General features: G+C 37.6%; 1 protein-coding gene across 8 annotated transcripts in view; it reads left to right on the top strand.

The window, feature by feature from the left end:
• LOC143904090 (uncharacterized) overlaps nt 1-19,400 on the top strand; it is an 83,183-nt gene that overhangs the window by 44,036 nt on the left and 19,747 nt on the right. For all 8 annotated transcript variants that reach the window (XM_077418377.1, XM_077418381.1, XM_077418384.1 and 5 more), the window contains 2 exons: nt 13,732-13,904; nt 17,702-17,866. In XM_077418377.1, coding sequence (XP_077274503.1) covers nt 13,732-13,904; nt 17,702-17,866 — 338 coding nt within the window. The remainder of the gene's footprint in view (nt 1-13,731; nt 13,905-17,701; nt 17,867-19,400) is intronic.

Genomic DNA, 19,400 nt, shown 5'->3' with positions numbered 1-19,400 from the left:
TAAAATATTGCTTTTGATAAAATATTATTGAAAATAAAAAACAATGTATCAATATTCGTTAATGTAAAATTCTACATCACTATACTCTCATCGAGTCATCAGAATTTTAATGTCAATATTGCTATTATTAAAGTTATTACAAATTCCAATTCTTCTGAAAAAATTTATTTTACAGCATTCGTTATTGACGTAATTGATAAGAGCCAATATCGCTTGTATATTTTATTTCGATAAAAATATTGTCACTTGCATCATTCTCGTGACAGCAGTAAAATATTCCATAGAGAGAAAATCCATATCTCCCGGGGAAATATTACGCGCAAAAAAAACATTTCCATTAAGTACATTGATGTCTTTTTGAATACTTCCATCTCTCAACATCGCCAACAATATTATAGATAATATACGCTCGATTACGTCATCAATTCTCTCCTGCATCATTCCTTCTTCGCGTTTAAGACGCCTCAAGGGTCGAAGCGAGAGGCAGTGTCATGGTCTAACGAGGCAGTTCTCTTATGGTATCTTCCTCTATATATCCGATTTATTTCACGCATTGACGGCCGTTGGAAAAAATGCCTTCCGTATGACGGGGTGAGCTATAAAAATCGTATCCATCCGCCTCATCTATCCTCCGGCGCCAAAAATTCTCGATCGAGCTACGTGATTGACGATACATCAAGGACTTAGGCAAAGTCTCTCTCTCCACTCCAGAGAAAGAAAAACACCAAGAGTTCATTTACTCAATTAAACTATTGTATATTGGTTCACCTCCCGTTATTCCTATTATGTAATTTGCATTATTGTGTAATCATTTTTGTTACAATATAATAACAAAATACAAAGTGGATGACATATATAATTTTTTTCTAATAAAATAGAAAGCAGCGTGCAATTCGATGTCCCGGCAACGAATATTAATCACGCGTGTCTATTGTATACTTCATTACGCGTAATTATATACTTTATCACGCAATTAATACGCCCGCGAATTTATTGAATTATCGCGCGAATAGTTGGAAAGTGCACGGCTGCATTTTGTGTATGACCGTATGTTTGCTTTACGAATAAATCACGAAACACGTAAATTCCATCCAATTCCATTTCTGGCTCTTTTGTCACGCTGCGATTTTTATTAAATCCAGCGAGAAATCCACACACCGGCAATCGCCCATATTATAATAGCGCAATCGGAGAAACTGCCGCAATGCGCTCGTTAACTAAATTCATTAATATCTCGTCCCGACTTTTTTCTCCGTATACTGAAAAAAAATCGCAATGCATCTGGCGCCGTATCCGTATCGTCGCTCTCTGCCGATTCATTTACGTTCCCCGTGGCAATAGGTAAATTTATTATCGCGCGAGATTAACACACTTTCGAGATGTACATCGCTGCGAAAATTACATTGCTGCGAGCGAAATGAAGATAGCTCGACGCAGCGCGACGCGAGACAAACATATTTCTCATGATATAAAATAATATATTTAGAAAGGCGCGCGCACATGAGGGGTAGAATTGTGCAAGAAAGACCCGCGATTTTTGTTCGCCTCGATATTTAAACGCGGTACAGCGCTGAGAAACTGCAAACGGAATCCGAAATGGAACATTACGTCGCATTCCAGAGAGATCGATAATACCAAATCTGGACAAAGGACAAAGGCCGAGAGATCGGTGGGCCGTTAAACCGCATGTATCGCGACAATTACGACCCTCTCTGAGCAAGTCAAACGTCGGACAGGCGTCAACGTTAAATATTCAATAATTACAAACCTTGTCGAGAGAGACCAGGTATCGTCGTCAAAGAGACACTGCTAATCGAGTAATCGACGACGCTGTCGCAGTATTAATCGCATCATCGAGCAAAGCCACTGTTACGGTAATTGGCTTATCCGTAAGATTACCCTTATGATTTAAACAACTTTACCCTTATGGTTTAAACTTTCCTGCATAGATATTGCACTTTACGGTATTATTTTTAACGATATATACCTATATAACAGAACATTTATTCTCTCTTTTCAACGATTGCTCCTACATCTAGGAAATCTAGGAACATCCCGATCTCAAATCTTCTTTTAACTATCGTAATCCGATAAGATATAGATACTATGAAAAAGCAGAATCTCAAGAAGCAGCTCTCTCAGCTAGCTTTTGAAAATTCGCACAAAACATCTCAAGAAATATCTTCCTTAGAAACTTCTGAAAGACTCGAGGAGAACGTATGTCAAAGTCTTTGCTATCTAATGTCAAAAGACGTTAAAACATCTGACAAATATTGTTGCTTACATCTTCTCTTGACAAGAACTACTTAACAGCGATAATATACTTTTACTCGATTGCAAAAATTATCGAGAAACGTCGTGGCACCACATTGATACCTATGATAATCGGAGGAATAAAGATTTGTGAAATAGTAAATTACGGAGATCGGTACGAGTTTGTACTTTTTGCTCGACAGTGCCGGACATCAGACCTAACTAATGGAAGCAGTGAAGTATGGATAGTAAAGCGAAGAAGTAACGATGTATCTTCAGTATCGAAATATCCATCAGCGTCCCCTTCTCTCAACATCGGCGCGAGATTAAACGCGTCAAGCCGCGCTCAACGCCAGGCTCTCATTCTTGACTCAGATACGCGCGGCTTAACAGGCGTGTTTACAATGTCGGCAATTCGGACCCTCCAGTTCTCTCCCTGAGATTGCCGTGAGGTATCCTGCACGCGATTGCGATGCTCGCATAGCATGACTCACGAGCGCCGTATAATAAGCGGTGCATCGCCCGCACCGCAGGACCCTCGTATCCCGAATGCCGAGAATTCGTCCTTGTATTTGCCCTGAAAACTGGACCTATATTTTGTTCGTTGATTTTGAACACATCATGAGCGCGGTTACTCCAAAATCTCGCAAACTTCTCCGAAAATCTTGCAAGCACCGAGTTTATCAGATGTAATGTAATAAAATAGAGCATCGTGAAAGAGAAAGATAAAGAAAAGGAGAAGAAAAGAGACAAATATATTTTCGTAAATCATAATTATATTAACACTGCTCGAACGCCGTGTGTTTTGGAGCACTCACTCGAACACCCTGAGACTTTTAAGTTCAAAGGCGTGTTGAAAGCGTTTCTGTGTTACAAGAAATCCACAAAAATTCATGTATCATCTTTAAGGTTTCAAAAAGTAATTTCTATACTTGGGCCGGAACTGTTGCAATTTTTTTTTAAGAGCTGAAGCCATTTCCGTGGGAATCATAAATGAAAACTCGACTATGCCTTAAAAAGCCCACGGTGTCCGCGGGCGCGCGCAGTGCGTTAATATAAATATATTAATAATATCTTAATTAAAATAGCGGTATATATTAAATTGTATTAATATTGCTGAAGCGTTTCAAAGTGAGAGACTGCGATAGCAATATTATTGCATTTCCTAGTTCTGTGTAGAAATATATAATTTTCCGTATGCACCTCAAAAATCATCCACGTGAGATGATTCGACCGCGCACATCCTCGAAATAAGCTCACATATCAGAGCTGTCAGGAGCTCGAAATTATCGCGTAAATTCGCACAGCTGTGAAAGTTTTAAATGCAAGATGTGGTCCCACCACCGTCGAGCGAATTGTTCCCGTCGCGTAATCGCCTTCGTAACATCTGCCTTCAACTGGCCGACAATAAGAGCCGCTCTTAATGAAGTAACCCTTTAATTTAAAGCAACACTCTATTTATTGATAATACACCTTGTAGAAGAAAAACTCGGAACACGGCGGTGACTCCTTTGGTTTCACGTCGCAAAAAGTGTACAAGAGCTTTAATAATGTCGGCAACGTATAATCCCTTCGGCGAGAAGTCACCATTCGTCGACAAACAAATAGGGTCACCGGTGTATCCGTGCGTTCACCGCGTGTCTTTGAAATATTCCCATCCACGTTAATACAGAGAACTCGGCGAAAAGCGGTCGCGTAGTTGCTCTAGATGTTTTCAACCGTCCGTCAAAGGCGCGCGCTTAAATTTCATCCTCCTCGAACGACGTTTCCCTGGTTCTCTTTACTCGTCGCGGTAATTTACTATGAATCGAAATTTCAATTGTAACTAATCAATTCTTAATTAGTCGATTGTAAACGCTGCGCAAGCCAACTCACTCGCATTAGTCATTCAGCAAGAATTATTGTCTTTTTCCAATAATTGAAAGAAAATTAAACGGTAAAAGATTTATAGAGATGTATTTATAACTTCGAAACGATCAATGCAGATAAAATAATAAATTGAAGGAAAAATTTAGAGAGAAATATATGATTAATGTTTAATAGAAAAATTATTCAAAAAATATAATTAATAAAATGTGAAGAGAACACAATTATTTGGTCCGTTGCTCATTGTTTGATTAGCATTTCTAATTATCACAATCCTCAATTTTTCAGTAATTAGAATTTTTATTAAAATTCTAAATAATTTTCGATTGCAGAATGTAGAAAACTGCATTCATAATAACAAAGGAGAAACGCTCGTGCTGAGCATGCTTGCGGCATTCGCAGATTTAATTTCACCAAGTGCCTATGTGTGGGATGAAAAGGCTGCAGCGTAAAAAAGGCAGTAGATTAACATGGAATAAAAATATAGATTCAGGGCAATCGCGGCATAAGGAAGGATCAACTTCGTTCTCGTATTGATCTATAGATATATCTGTAGAAGTCATACAAATCTTCCGTTAATCTACTCCTGTTGCTCGTAGTTGAAAATATAAAAATATAATCGGTCTGAAAGGGGTTAAAGTTTTATCCTCCATTTATTCAAAACAAGACAAACCGAATAAACAAAAATCGACAAATTTGAATCACTGACAAATTAATAAGTCAATGAATCATTCAAAATAGCGATGTTAAAGCAGTATCGAAATAATTCAACGTATGTATAACTTAATGAGAGATGAAGGGTGAGAATCCCGACGATAATCCCGACATATGAAATTCCCTCCGTTCCATCTCATTTATCTTTGTCTCTCATTATCTATCCACAAAGAGACGACCCTTCTAACTCTCGAGGCGAGCTCACGCTTGCCTGCCTGCCTGTAGAGCCTCTTAAACGATCTTTTGCAAATTAAAAGCAGACAGTAACTCCAAGAGAAATATTATGATTGTTTTGAGAAATAATACTCGCAGGTAAAATGGTGTGCTATACTCATTAGCGACTACCGCATTTAATTTTAATAACATGGTCTTTGATGAATTGTATATAGATCTCTATTCTGAAAAATCTCTATATCCGGTAAAAACAAGCTTATATATAATTTTAAACATCTTTATATATAATCGTGAAATTATCGGTCATTTAAAAATCAATAAGGATTTCCTTTCCTACCGCAAAAATTAATTAACAAAAAGTCATACAACTTTAACAGTTGTAAATTATTCGTCTTACTTGTGTTAAAAAAAACGTATCAGATCGCTAATCTCTATATATTCCTATTTTGAGATACTTTTGTCATGTTTCAAAAACCACTAGTCAGATCTTGATATTCAAGGCAGTCGAGATCTATTTCGTGATTAAACGAAGCACGACAACATTCACTTATTTATTTATTTTAATGTTGTACGCAATAAATGTTATACAATCGTTTAATAGAATTAAATATATTTTTAAAAACATTAATTAAATTGAGTGCTAATAAAATAAAAATAAGAATTCTGTCTCTTTATTAGCTGTGTAAGATTTATTGCACACTTATTTTATTTTCTTATCTTATCTTATTTTCAATCAAATTCTTCTCAATTTCAATTTTCCCTTTTTTCTTCTCAATCTACAATATATTAATCTGGAATTTTCCTTAAAATAAAATAACGATAGAAAATCAATGCACTGTAATTAAATCAATGATATATGATACGAAAAATGTAAAGTACGTGAGCTGAAGACTAAACGAAAGAGAAATCGTATTCGAGTGGCACGCGCCTAGCAATTGAGACTTGAACGACCGTATCCAGCCACCGTATTCATCGGAGATTTTTATTTCCGATTGTTCGAGCGAATCAGCCGGAACTGATTTTATTCAACAATATAGCATTGGTTTACGGCAAAAATGTTTGAGAAATTTGAAGAACTTATTCTCATAATGATCAACCTTATTATTTCTTTATAGAAGAATTCTTCGTAAAAGATAAATTTTGTGACGTTATTACTGCGACATAAAATGTTTTTTGTCGTAAAATCGCTGTCGTAAATCTCCCTGCCACGAATAAACAAGACTCTCGCACAGATAAAAGACCGTCTTCCATTATTACTACTTTCATTATTCCTTACTGTGTCTGTTTGCTTGTAATCAGTTCTTGTTACATGTCGGAGGAACTCTCTTAACAACCCCGTTAACATATTCACCATATATTCTCTCCACCACTGTAACATACAATTTAAGATAATGACTTTATGAGGAGAGATGGTATATTATATTACGATAACAGCATCATCGGTTCGCTACGTTCATAACTCGATCATCCGCGCGAGCGCGAGATTCCGTGATTCCCTCCTTCAAACTCATCTTGAGCGCGCGGCGCGTGGGAAATGCCTGCTCGTCTTCCACGTTCTCTCCGCCGCGCCGCCCTTCGATGGTTAGCGACTTCCATCTCGATCATTAATTACGTTTCGCCGTCGCTGCAGCCGAAGTCAGGACCGCGGCGGTACACTTCGAACGTCTTTCGCGTTAACGACCTTTCTAACTCCTCTTTCACAGTTTGCCAGTACATAGCGAATATTCGCGCCAACGGGAAACATTCCACATTTTGATGAACCACTCAAGCTCCCAATTACATCCAAAATGTAAATTTTATGCTGCGACACAAGAAGCTTTAAATTTCGACCCCAGTCCAAATCTTATATACATATCTTTCAGTTATGCGTACCTACTGCGTTCTCAAATAATCATATAATTTGTCAAAAGATTCTAAAATTATTACACAATAATCTGAGAATGCAATCTAAGTTTCTATCATGTTTTTAAATTCGCTGTAATTGGAATTAGGATACAACTTGCAATTAAAAAAAGGGGGAAACGTTGTATAAAAAGATCTTAAATTTCGTCTTTGACAAAACGTCCTCTGACTAGAGAGACCTGTGGCGTTTGAGGAATCTCGTCAACGGGTTTGCAGTCGTTTGTTCTCAATTCATTCATAAGATACCGCATATGCTCAGAACGGCAAGTGGAACGGGAAACCTAGTAACGTCGAGAAAAATGGTAGATGTATGTAAATGTACGCGGCATATTTTACAGTGGTACGTCCTCCGGGTTGGTTTCTCCGGTTTCTCTCGAAGAAGCCGACATTGAGGGTTGCAGGGATGAGCGACCCCGGTATACGCCCTTAAAGAGAGATGTAACGTCTAATGATCTGCCATCTTTGTGCGTTATTTGCCGCCGCGGCAGGCTCGGAGACCTCGCGGTTAAATATTTACCGCACGAATTTTCCGCGTCGCATCTTCCCCCCGGTGCCGTCAACGACGCCTTAATCCTTTCCCTCGCATTCCTTTTTCTCCAACGCTTCGCATCCAGACGATAATTACATTGCCATATTACCGTTGACGGCCGAATCGATTTGCGGTAACGGGCGACTTGAGCGCCAACTAACTAATGTAATTTAGTAACTGCCAACATACTAATTCGCCTTCCGGACATTTCTCGTTTCCCCCCCGACGTTGTTTTCCGTACATTGAAAAATCCTTCCTTTTCCGAGCATTCTTGAGTAAACAACATTACATCTTGTTCGTTCTCTAAGAAAATCCAAAGTTTTTAACTTCAGTATTAACGATCGCGATGAATCACAGTTGAAATAAAGACGTGAGTTACTTCCATGCTTTGTCTGTGCTTGATATTATCGTCTCTTATTAACATCACAAGTTTAGTAGTAAAACTTAATCTAAATGTAAAGTTTAATCTAGAGAGAAAAGAGAGAATGTTATTTTCTTTTTTAAATATAAACTTTGTTAGATATAATTCATATTATACTTACTTCTTGTAAAATTATGCTAATCTTAGTAGCAGTTCTTAGCGATTCTATAGAATACAAATGTTGTTACGTCAATCAATGAAAACTTTTCTATGTTGAAAAAAAGCGCCGAATCTCCAAGAAATGTAATCGGTGCACCACGCGTTATACTGTGCCTCCTATCGCTTTTTTCTCGATTCAATACTGTGCCTATTTCACCCGCGAAACACAGGATTGCCATTAAAGGTATAGACACTTGCAAATGTGTATTTGTTTCGCTGTAGGACTAGTAGCATAGCTAATGCAACCACAGTTAAGTCCTGCAAAACTTTGTTCGGTCAACCAATGCAACACGAACAGCTGCCAGTGAAAAACATTCGAGCAAAACTTTCAAATCCATAACAAAGAGCGGTAACGGTTTTGCACTCTTCTCGCCAACAATCGAGTACTAAAAAAGACCAATTTTTTCAACAAATAGTGTCACTTGTCTGTCACTTGCTATTCGATACGTGTGTAATCCGCAATCAATGCGTTTGTTACAATATGAGATGTGCATATCTTCGTGCATGTAAATCGTCGCGCCTACTGTAGCGAAAAGTTATGCGAATAGCGGAAAGTCGTGGAATTTCAGTCATTTCCCACGTTTTCTCTCTTATAAAATGAAATTCCAACCACGCTGAAAACCGACGCTTTAGTATTACCGTCGCGCGTTAGCTTTGCATGTTGAGTCTTGCGCGCGACACGTACGTTTTGCACGGTGATTTCTCGATAACCCGCGGTTGACCTAAATTTTAATAACGTTAGAGCTACGGTCCAGTAGCGGTCATGAAAATATGCTCATCATAAAGACTCGCGTTTTGCTTTGTAAACAATATTTAATTTTGTATAAAGACAAATCTAACTTTATATATCTTAAAAAATACATGACAGATAAAATACTAACAATATACTTATATCTCCACTATACATATATATTCTTTACAAAAAAAAATATTAAACTTGCTTTGCGCTATTTTAAATTAAATCTGACATTTTAATTAAAAAAAAAAAAAAAAGATTAGACATTATGTGTGATAGATTTGGGGGTTTGATACTAAAATTTATTAAAAATGCTTCGCAGGAAACTCGTATCGTAAACTTTAAGACTACAAATTTTACCTTAAGTATACAAATTTTTGATTATGCTAATACCAGATTATGCTAATATCTAGCTCTCGCGACAAGCCACGCTGCAAGTAAGAGCCAGATGGAACATATTTCTCTTCCGCACTCTCAAGTGGAAAGAGACGCGTCAGTATCAGGCTCCTCTTTAAAATGCTCGCGCCAATAACGCCGGCTCTGATCCGCAGGGAACTCGTATCGTAAATCGTGGACCGCAAAGGCGAATCGACTCGACATTTTCCGCGGCTTTCACATTTTTTTTTCTTTTGCGAGAGATGTATCTAAAGCTCGAAGCTTCCTCCGCTCATGGCACCGAGATATTTTTTTGTAAAAGGTGATCTTGAGAATTAAATATGTTTCAAAGTACCCGTTAATAAACTTTTCTTAGAACGAATCACACGTAATATTATTTTATAGATAATTTTATTTATTTTTTTACAGATTATTCCGTAAAATTCAATTATACTTACACACTTGTCGGTAATATTTTACTCGAGTTATTTCCGTCGGCTGTTGATTTTCGCGACCTGAAAAATCTTCCTCCGCTCGCGCGGCGCATTTCCTCATTTCGCGCAACGCGATTTTTCCCCGCCAAAACGGTCACCCATCGAATTACTCAGCAGATACAAGAAGCACTAAATAGGGGCGGGAGAAGGGAAAGCCCAGAAGGATTGTAGAGGGTAGATTTCAAACGGTCAGTGTTTATAGGACAGACAGAAACGAAGGGCTCTAGGGAACTATTCATCAATGTCGAAACACGCACATATATGTGTACGTGTACATTCATACGTGTAGACAAGGATATATCCTCATCCTCGATGCTGTCCACACACGTACGCACGCCTACGTCACACCCACGCGAACGGGACACCGTCCTGGAATCCGCCAACGCGGTTAAGAAATAGGTGAACATTGCGGTGCTTTATGAATCTCTAAAACAATCTCCGGACGCTCTCAATGCGGGGTGTCGATAGGAGCTCGAGATAATGAATGTTATCAGTTCTCGGGAAACCTATACTTTCCGGAATTACAACCTAATATCTATATTAATTCGACAACGTAAATGTGGCTCTTTCTTCCGCCGGACATTTTATTGCAATTCCCGAGGGATTGAAAAAGAATTATTTCAAACATAAAAGAAGTGATCTATAAAATTAATTTTTCCACGATATATCATTAAATTTAATCTCATTAATATAGCAGACTCTGAGACGAAATGGGACTCTAAGTTAGGACTAAATATATTAACGGATTTTCTATTTTATATATTTCTTTTCTTTTTATTTAGTATAGACTGTTAGAAATGTTAAATTTATTCACGTGAATATTTCAGTCGCCCCTATCCTAAAAAATCTTGAAGAAAAAAAATATATACATTTATAGATATTTCCATTTTTGAAAAAGATTTGAAGGACCCGGACTATTAGGTATCCATAACGCATTACTGCCTGAACGAAGATCGATGGAAGACAGACACAACGCGAAGTCTACTTTGACCTTTCGCGGTGCGGAGAGATATGATGGGATGTAGAAAGAGCGACCTAATGTTTGAAGTATACGCACGAATCATCAATCATGTATGAGAACCTCGCGAACACGTTTATGATTGTATGCACCGAAAATTCACCTCATATTAGTAAAGCAGTTACAATAATTTACCGACAGTAATTAATGTTGTGCGTTAATTGCACTTGAAAGACTCACTTGCACCTTCGGCATACTTCAATAAACAAAGAGAAATGTAAAACTCTATGATGCATTCAGTATACCACTTGTTAACATATTTTAATGGCTTTCGCTATTAATTCACGGAAACTATGAATATTACAAATTTTTAACATATGCAAGAATGTAAAAAACTGTTATATAAAAGAATATTATTTTAAAATAAAATAACAAAAAATTAAGAAATATATATTTAGAGATAGATCAATATAGCACATATTTATTTTATATTTTTCTCCCTTTCTCTCTCTCTCTCTCTCTCTCTCTCTCTCTCTCTCTCTCTCTCTCTCTCTCTCTCTCTCTCTCTCTCTCTCTCCGCGTGAAAATTCGTATATAAATAACAGTTTTATATTAAATCTCGCGAACAGTAAACGTTTTTTTGTGCAAGAGAATTTTATCGACTTTCGCCAAGCCAGAATGTCCTGCAAATAGCGAGTTTGTGTTTTGTTGCACATGCTGCATACCTACAACAAGTAGATTGTCGTGACATTAGTTTCGAGGACTTGCGTCCCATGGAGCAGGAAATCGCACCTCCGTCGACGATCGGATTCCGCCGCCCAAACGAGTCCGATCGTTTACAGAGATTGACTACTGCAACACACAGGGCGAAATAACATTGACGGTAACAAAAACAGACAGTGATAGATGACGCAAACGCTCGATACCGCTGTACAGTTTATCCAAGTGTATTTCTTCCCATCAACGAAATGCAAATGACATCGATAATTAACGTATTTATTATGCAAATTGATATTTTCAAAAACAACCAGACTAAACTTGCAACAACGCGGTGGCACCAATCAGATTCCGTTTGCGTTCGATTTTACTTGAAAAGCGTATAATGTGTGTAATGTTTTTTTGCGCGTAATTCAATTTTAAACGCATCTCTAGATGCGTGCAAATTGAAGTGACATGGAAATGTTCCGCTAATTATCAGCCGATGTGATTGCGCGAGTCGTCTCTCTCCATCTAGGGATTAGTCGAGATTTATCAGCGAACACGTCGATCCCGTTCAGATCCACCTAATTTCCTTAGAGCTTAAATCTTCGGAGAACGGAAATAGTTTATCGCTGGGGGCGTCCCATCCGATGCGTCTCTGCTTTCTAATTTACACGCCGGAAACCTGTCCGATCGTTCGCGGAGATTGACTATTGGCAGAATTAGAATTTGCGTCTCGTATCGCTAAACAAAACTGCATTTAAAAAAAAAACGACGATACGAAAATGTCACACATTGTCACGTAGTAACGTGCATTGGTTTGAAACATTTTACACGGATATATAGACCCTTGTTTCTACAGTCAAAATAAAATACGACAACGATATAAGCGTATAGGCACGCATATTAATTCAAGTTAATCGAGCGTGCTCAGTATTAAACGTTTAACGTGTCGATTCTGGCAGTCTGCGCTAATTTCCTTAGGGCGCTTACGGGAACACGGCGGAAGAGGAAGAATTTGTCGGTCGGAGCGCTTAGCTAAATTACCAGGGAGTACTCGCGGGAGAATATTCTCCGTGTCAAGGCGCTTTAGCCCACCATTAGGCTGTTAATGTCCGTGACACGCGCAGAATTAGCACCCCAATGGCGAATTATACGGAATTTATAACGGGAGTAGTATAATGAATGGTCTAACATTTCAGACCAGGCTGTTTGCCATTAAACAAAAGTGAGGTCCGTGTGGAAAATGTGGCGTTATTAAGATATCAGAATGAAATGCTGCTGAGGTTCTTACAAGATAGCTGTGGAGTAATACTTGAAAGTTCTAATACATCCCTTTAATACAGAAATTACGGCAAAATTCGATCTCGATCATTTAGTACAGATGTTGGAGAAATTGGCGATCTAAGTCGATATCGAAGCAATTGGAAGCGCAGATCGAGACGATCGTAAAAATGAAGATACGATTACGAGTTTGCGGAAAATGAGATTTGCAGGAGGAGAAGAGGTCGAATTCATTCGCGGTTTCCTCAATCTTCGTCGACCTCGACGTGATTTCCTTTCAATTATGTTTCAAACGTTCGACACAATTTCTGAGAATAGGATTTCAGATAAACAGCTTGAGAAGACAGCGAAGACGTTGAAAAGAAATACAACGCGTTAAAAACGATAACAAATGATCCGAATTGGCGCGTGGGCGCGCGATCGCGGTAAATAAGCCGGGCAATTTCCAGAAAATCCTCTTGTCGAGTGAGGATCCCCTCGTGCGCACCTGCGACCCCAACTCCGTCTGCCTTTAAGCTTGTCAGCCGCTCCGTAGGCTATAACTAGTCGAAGAATTAATTATAACCCTAATCCCTCTCCGTAAGTAGTTTGGCACGTATATGGCCGATATCACAGCTTCCAGCGACAAATCGCAATTATACAACATACTACAGTCGTACCCAGTGAGTCAAAGCATACCAGACTGGTGTTTCTAAAGAAGAAATATATATATGTGTGTGTGTGTGTGTGTTTCTATATAATTATATGAATACCTCATACGATTAAAATAAATAAAGAGAATTTTTGCACAAAAAGCTGTGTCTGAAAGACTTCGTTTTTTATGCCATATCATATAGAAATTTTATCCGTACAAAATTAAATTTTCATATTTTTCAAAAGCACCTTATGAATGAATTATAAATGAAAACTAATATACGTACAATTTTATATTTAAACGTAATTCATGATGCCTTTCAACAAATTTAATATGAATTATTAATAATTTGCCTTTGCTCTTTGCAAATTATTTATAAAAAAAATGATAAATTACGATCATTTTAGCGAAATATTTTTAGCAAAATATTTTTAGAGACATTTTTGCTGATTCTTCACTACGTTATTGTATAGGTAGAAGTAAGTTTGTGGTTCTGACAACAATCTTATATTTTCTATTAATATTTGTTCTAGATGGAGGCGTGGTGGGTGGTTCGAGAGCAGGACCAGTGGTGACTCCGCATACGCTGGAACTGACACCACGTGGTAGGGTTTTGCTGCAGCTCGCACCGCCGGAAACTGCTCGGGCATACCTGCCGCCAGAATATCGACCCGGCCGCGTATATTCGGACACGGATTCGGAAAAAGTACGTCACATTCAGCACGCAGTACTTAATGACGCGCCATTAAATCAATAACGAATTGCGCTCTGATCTGACGTCCGTTACACGAGAGACTTTAAAGTGGGCGTTCCGACGTTTGTTACACACTTACTAAGTAAGTGTGTAACTTACTTTAAGGCTAATTATAAATTACAGCTGAAATTTTGAACGACTTGTATTTTATATTAATTTCCTTTGCTATTTTTTACGAATTTCCTCTCAATCTACTTACGCAATGCGTATTGTTATCTGGATTTATGAAATGTTTGAGCTTTCGACTGTTCAATCACGATAATGCGATATTATACTGACAAAGGGTAAACATCCGAAACAGAGTCGAATAATTGCGAAATTAGATATGAGGATCAAGAAACGACGTGACAAAACATGTTTGTCATGGAACATCTCAATTTCTCCAATCGTTCAATTATATACGCGAACGCGTGTATAAATAATAGCGGTATTTACGGAAGGGCGAGGCCGATGGTATAATTAAAAGAGCACCCGCGCGCCGAAGAATTATTAACGTATCCTATATTAAAATCCTTTCAACGCGAAGAGGATTAAGCCGCCATAGTCGTCCTTTGACGGCTCGACGACTTTTTATTTGCTCGACTTCCGCGTTTCATCGGGTGAATTTTTAACGGGGCCGCGCCGCGCCGCGCCGCGCCGTTGCCGCGCCGAGGCCGACCGTTCGAAGAACTCGAAGAACGAAGAGAGATGCAACAGAGACTGAAGCCGGTTTTTTGTGTACTTTTAGCAAAATCCTAGCGCCGTTCCTATGGCCCCTCTCACATTTTTTCAAACACGTCCGTCGGATTTTCTCGCGCTCTCTCTCTACCACCCTCCACCCTCGGCGATCTTTTTCATTCCCCTTTAGCGCCATCCTTTCTTCTCGTTGACGGCCGGACGGAGCCTCGTTGTTTCAACACGAACACCGGTATATTTATCTCCTGCAGATTAAAGGGAGAACAAACGACGCGCACGATAAATAAACTTTGGCCGTATCGTTCTTTTATATCGCCAAAATCCAAAGCCTCTCCTTATCTCACCCCAGCCCCTAACGAAGAGATAAGGCCTCGCGGAGCGCGCAATCTTGATGCACCCTGCTGCATCCGCATCGCTCGTTAAGCGCGCGAAGAGCGTACGTAATTTACGTTTGCGCAACGTTCGTAACTATTGAAATAGCATAGAAGTAAAACTCCCGACGTTTACGATAGTGAGTATAATACTTATATAGAGTTATATGACAGAAGTGAATAAAACCCTTTAGTGAGAAAGGAACAAAAGATAGAAGATATACTTTTACGATTCAATATTTTACGGTTAGAAATATCCGTTGTGAAAAATCGTAAAAACTTAGATATCTTCCGCTTTATAAACACATCAATGTGTATTTATCAATGTTCAAAAAGAAATAACATGATGGTTTAAATAAACATTGATGGAAGTTATAACGTAAATAAAACCAAAACTGGAGTGAAGCGATTCAGTACCAAAAGGATCGTTAACTTCCGCGTTTTACATTTTATTTACTCTGAAAATCAATGATTTGAAAATAGATATAAAAAAATATTCAAAGTTTCAATGAGAAATATTTTTCCTTTCATGTAAAATTACGAAATAAGCCATTATTAATTATCTCGAAAGCACGGTATCGATTAAATGCAAAATGCAAAAGTTCTTTCAATAAAATTCGTTAAGATCTATAGTATTTCAATCTGCTTTCTGTCTGTCTGTATCGTAAACTAACATCAAGATGTAATTATTCAGTTTTAATCTCAAATAAAGTATCGAAAGCATCTTCATTAACGATACTTTAAAGCGTATCGAAAAATAAATTCCGATTCGTCCAACAGGATTCTAGCGAAAGAGAAAAATGAGAAGCTTCACTGCACACAGCAAAAAGTATAATAAATTTCACCGCACTTTTAAGTTAGAAATAATTATCACTTCGTTAGTAATTTAATATTACTAGTACACTTAACATGAAGGCGATAATGAAAGACTTCTATGAGAGACTATGAAAGGCGAGACTACTTAGACATCGTAATCAAAAGGTATACAAAAGAAAGTTCGGTGTTTTATCTTACAAAATGTGCTTCTACTATAATAAAAAAAATTGTGATAGTAATTTATGCAACTTTCCTGTAATTTTTGGTCCGATTCTATACGACTTTAGATCGCGCATGAACTTAAAGTGTGAATATTTTATAGTCTACACTACACTGTTCATGGCAATATAAATTAAAAGTAATTGCATGTACAATTTCATTACGCATTATGCAATTAAACAAATGGATATTATTTTCTTACGTTTTGTGTAACTTTTAATCATCTACGAAAGCACTAGCATACACGGGGTGTTTTTACAAATAATTCAATCAAAATTTGTCGAAGAATTAGCCTCTAAAAATATTTTTCACTTGAGTTATGTTTTTGATATTGATATAAAATGTCCTAAATCCACCATTGATAACAGAGTCCCGTGCACCTTGACATTCACGTCACGACTCCACTTTTCCGGAGAACACGAAACTCTCGCCGGTGATGGTTGCAGCATCAGGGTACACAACGACGATTACCTGGGCGACATAAAGCTAGCGCGAAAAAGCACTCGCCTTTCCGGTGGTTGTCGCTCTTACAATTTTCATCGCGTGACACAGTGCACAAGCGAGTTGTTAGAATGATCTCTGTGACACGGTGAGAGCACAGGTGCTATATAGTTGCATATGCAACAACATCACTTCTCTTCTACGTAAATAAATGAAGAAGCCACGAAGTGTCAATATATAACGGGAAGATTTACAAAAATCTCGTTGTTTTTTTTTACGTTTAATTATAAATGTTGACAAAGAATCGTGAACCGCTAAATAAAATAAAATGCAAAAGTAATTAAAAATGACAGAAGAAATTATTCATACTGACGCTGTGCTATTTATTCTTTTCGAGCAACGGAAGTATCGAATAACATCGATGCTTAGTTTTCAAGTATCAAAGGGATGAAGTCAACATTTTCTAGTACTATCGATGAAAGTATCGGACAACATTGTTTTTTCAACGAATAAAAATGTCGATAACTCTAATACTTCCTCGAATCTACATAATCTTCCTAGACATATGTTTAGATGCGTATGTGCAGTATACATATTATCCCGCGAAAATAAGAAAAATTGCATCCGCTTTAGACAGAAGCAGTCTCGACTCTCAAAATTGATGTATTCTTCGACATGCACATGCACAGCTTATCCGATATGAGATATTGTTCCTGAGAGTATTGTATCCCTTTCCTCCAGATAGTAGCATTCTTTTATTTATCAGTCTAACGCTAGTGACATCACTTAGGATAAGAAACATTCAAAATTTATCGCGAGTAGAGATACTAATATTTATCTACATTTTTAAATAGCCATTCTTTTGTTTATATATTCAACAATATAATTCTGCGTGCAGAGTAAAGTAGAGTGTACTTTAAAAATTCATGGCAAATTCAAAATTTTTAGTAGGAATACGTATAACTACTTAACACTTCGCGCAGTCGAATATCTTATATACATAGAGTATTTTACGTTACCTTACTTATTGTTAAAAGAGAATTTACAAACTACCTGCATATATATATGTAATAAAAAGCCTGAAAATTCTCAGTAAAAGAATAATGTATTTCATGACATATTTAATGTAATTACTGCATTTTTGAATCAACGCTCAATATACTTCTACTATTAATCATACTTAATGTTTAATGTGCTTAATAAAGATTAATCTCACTTTGATTCCAGATGTGGATGTATTCCTTAGGCAGAGCATTATTAGACACGACTCCGAGAGCAACGGCGTTAACGGGGACCGTTTCCGTTTCGCCCTCTTCCGCTTTGCAATCAGTATTGGCCGCCATGACGGAGCCTGATCCTCGCAGACGTGCCTCCTTGATGAATTTGCTCGACGTAAGTCTTAAGTTCTTAAGTTTTAATGAAATTCTTCTATCCAGATTTCCATCCTGAAGGTCTCTTATCCCCGTTACATTTCCGTCAATCTCCGCCAATCTTCGTTATATAATTTTCTCAAAATTTGTCAATATAATTTGTATGTGCAAATATATAATATACGTTTTACTCGTACTCTTTAAAAGACTGCTGCACGTTATTCATTCATCATCGGTACAAACACTCACGCGCACGCACTCGCAAGCTCCGCGTTACATAACTGGCGAGCATTGGGCGCAGCGCGTTGTACAATCTGTTAACAAAAGGTCGAGACTACCGATTTTGCCGTGGGGTACGGTTAGATAGCTCGAAATTCCGAAGTTCATTGTGTGTGCACTATCGACGATAAATCAACGAGTATCGTTTAGAGTGACTCTTCAGCGTTCGATATTTCACTCTGCGCGCCGTAACAACGCATCATTTTTACGTATCTTTCTCAAAACAGTTTTCGATTCTCGTGTTTCATCATTCTGCCGGTTGTTCGATATATCTGGAGTTAGATAACGTAACATTCATCATTAAACGACGATATTTAATAATGTACATTTTAATTTTGCTTGTTTGCATTGTTTTACGATTTATTTTTATATATATACCTATGTTATTTTTTGGAAAATATTTTTTTACGATAAAAAAATCAGTCATTAATAATCGCGAAAAATATACTTAAAAAAATTATATAATAACACATTTTTTTCAAATAAATAAGGTTCTATATCGCTGTATTAAATTAGATGTTTTAATAAATATATATAAAAGAAGTCGTCTCTGCAGACAATTATAATTACGGATCATAGATACATTATTCAACGTATATCGCTGCGAGTTGGATCTTGACAACCCGCAGATTAACGATATCAATCCCAATCCCATGTACCGCAGCACATAGCAAAATTAATTTTCACATCACGATTACGAATGGCGAGTAATTCAATGTCGTGAACGTATCCATGCGAGCAGCTGCGTCAGACTGGAATTGGGCACAAACACATGAGGAATGCATAGCGTGCGCCAAGAAAGGCCGGGTCGTCTCTACGGTGAGAATAATAAAGCAATTTGTCGATAATAACACGCGACACTACCGTGACGATGAAATTTCGAGACGCAGCATGTCATAGTAACTCGATCCTTAACTTGTAACTGCGACTAGATGTTACAGCAGACGTGTATATACGTGTCCATCCAGTCTCCATGCTAAAGTTCATGTATCTGCATAGACATGCATCCATATGTCCTCTGATGCAGATCGTAATCGCAAGAGCCAAGTATTTTATGTAGACCATCATGCTTATGCATTTTATTCATGACTTCCGTTTTATACAATAATCATCTAAATTGTGATTTTTATTGTCAGAAAGCAGAAAGAAAGACTATAAACGAATATTATCATCGTTAGAAATATGAAAAATGCATTGAGCACATATTTTTCTGTAATATCATGCGACTATGCTCTTGCTTACTTTTTATTGTCTCTTCGGTAAATTGATCAAGCGAT

The sequence above is a fragment of the Temnothorax americanus genome, unplaced genomic scaffold (genome assembly GCF_048541705.1).
Source record: "Temnothorax americanus isolate GAGA-0224 unplaced genomic scaffold, ASM4854170v1 Scaffold5, whole genome shotgun sequence".
Taxonomy (NCBI): domain Eukaryota; kingdom Metazoa; phylum Arthropoda; class Insecta; order Hymenoptera; family Formicidae; genus Temnothorax; species Temnothorax americanus.
The sequence above is the reverse complement of the archived record's forward strand: the minus strand, read 5'-3'. Positions and strand labels throughout refer to the sequence as shown.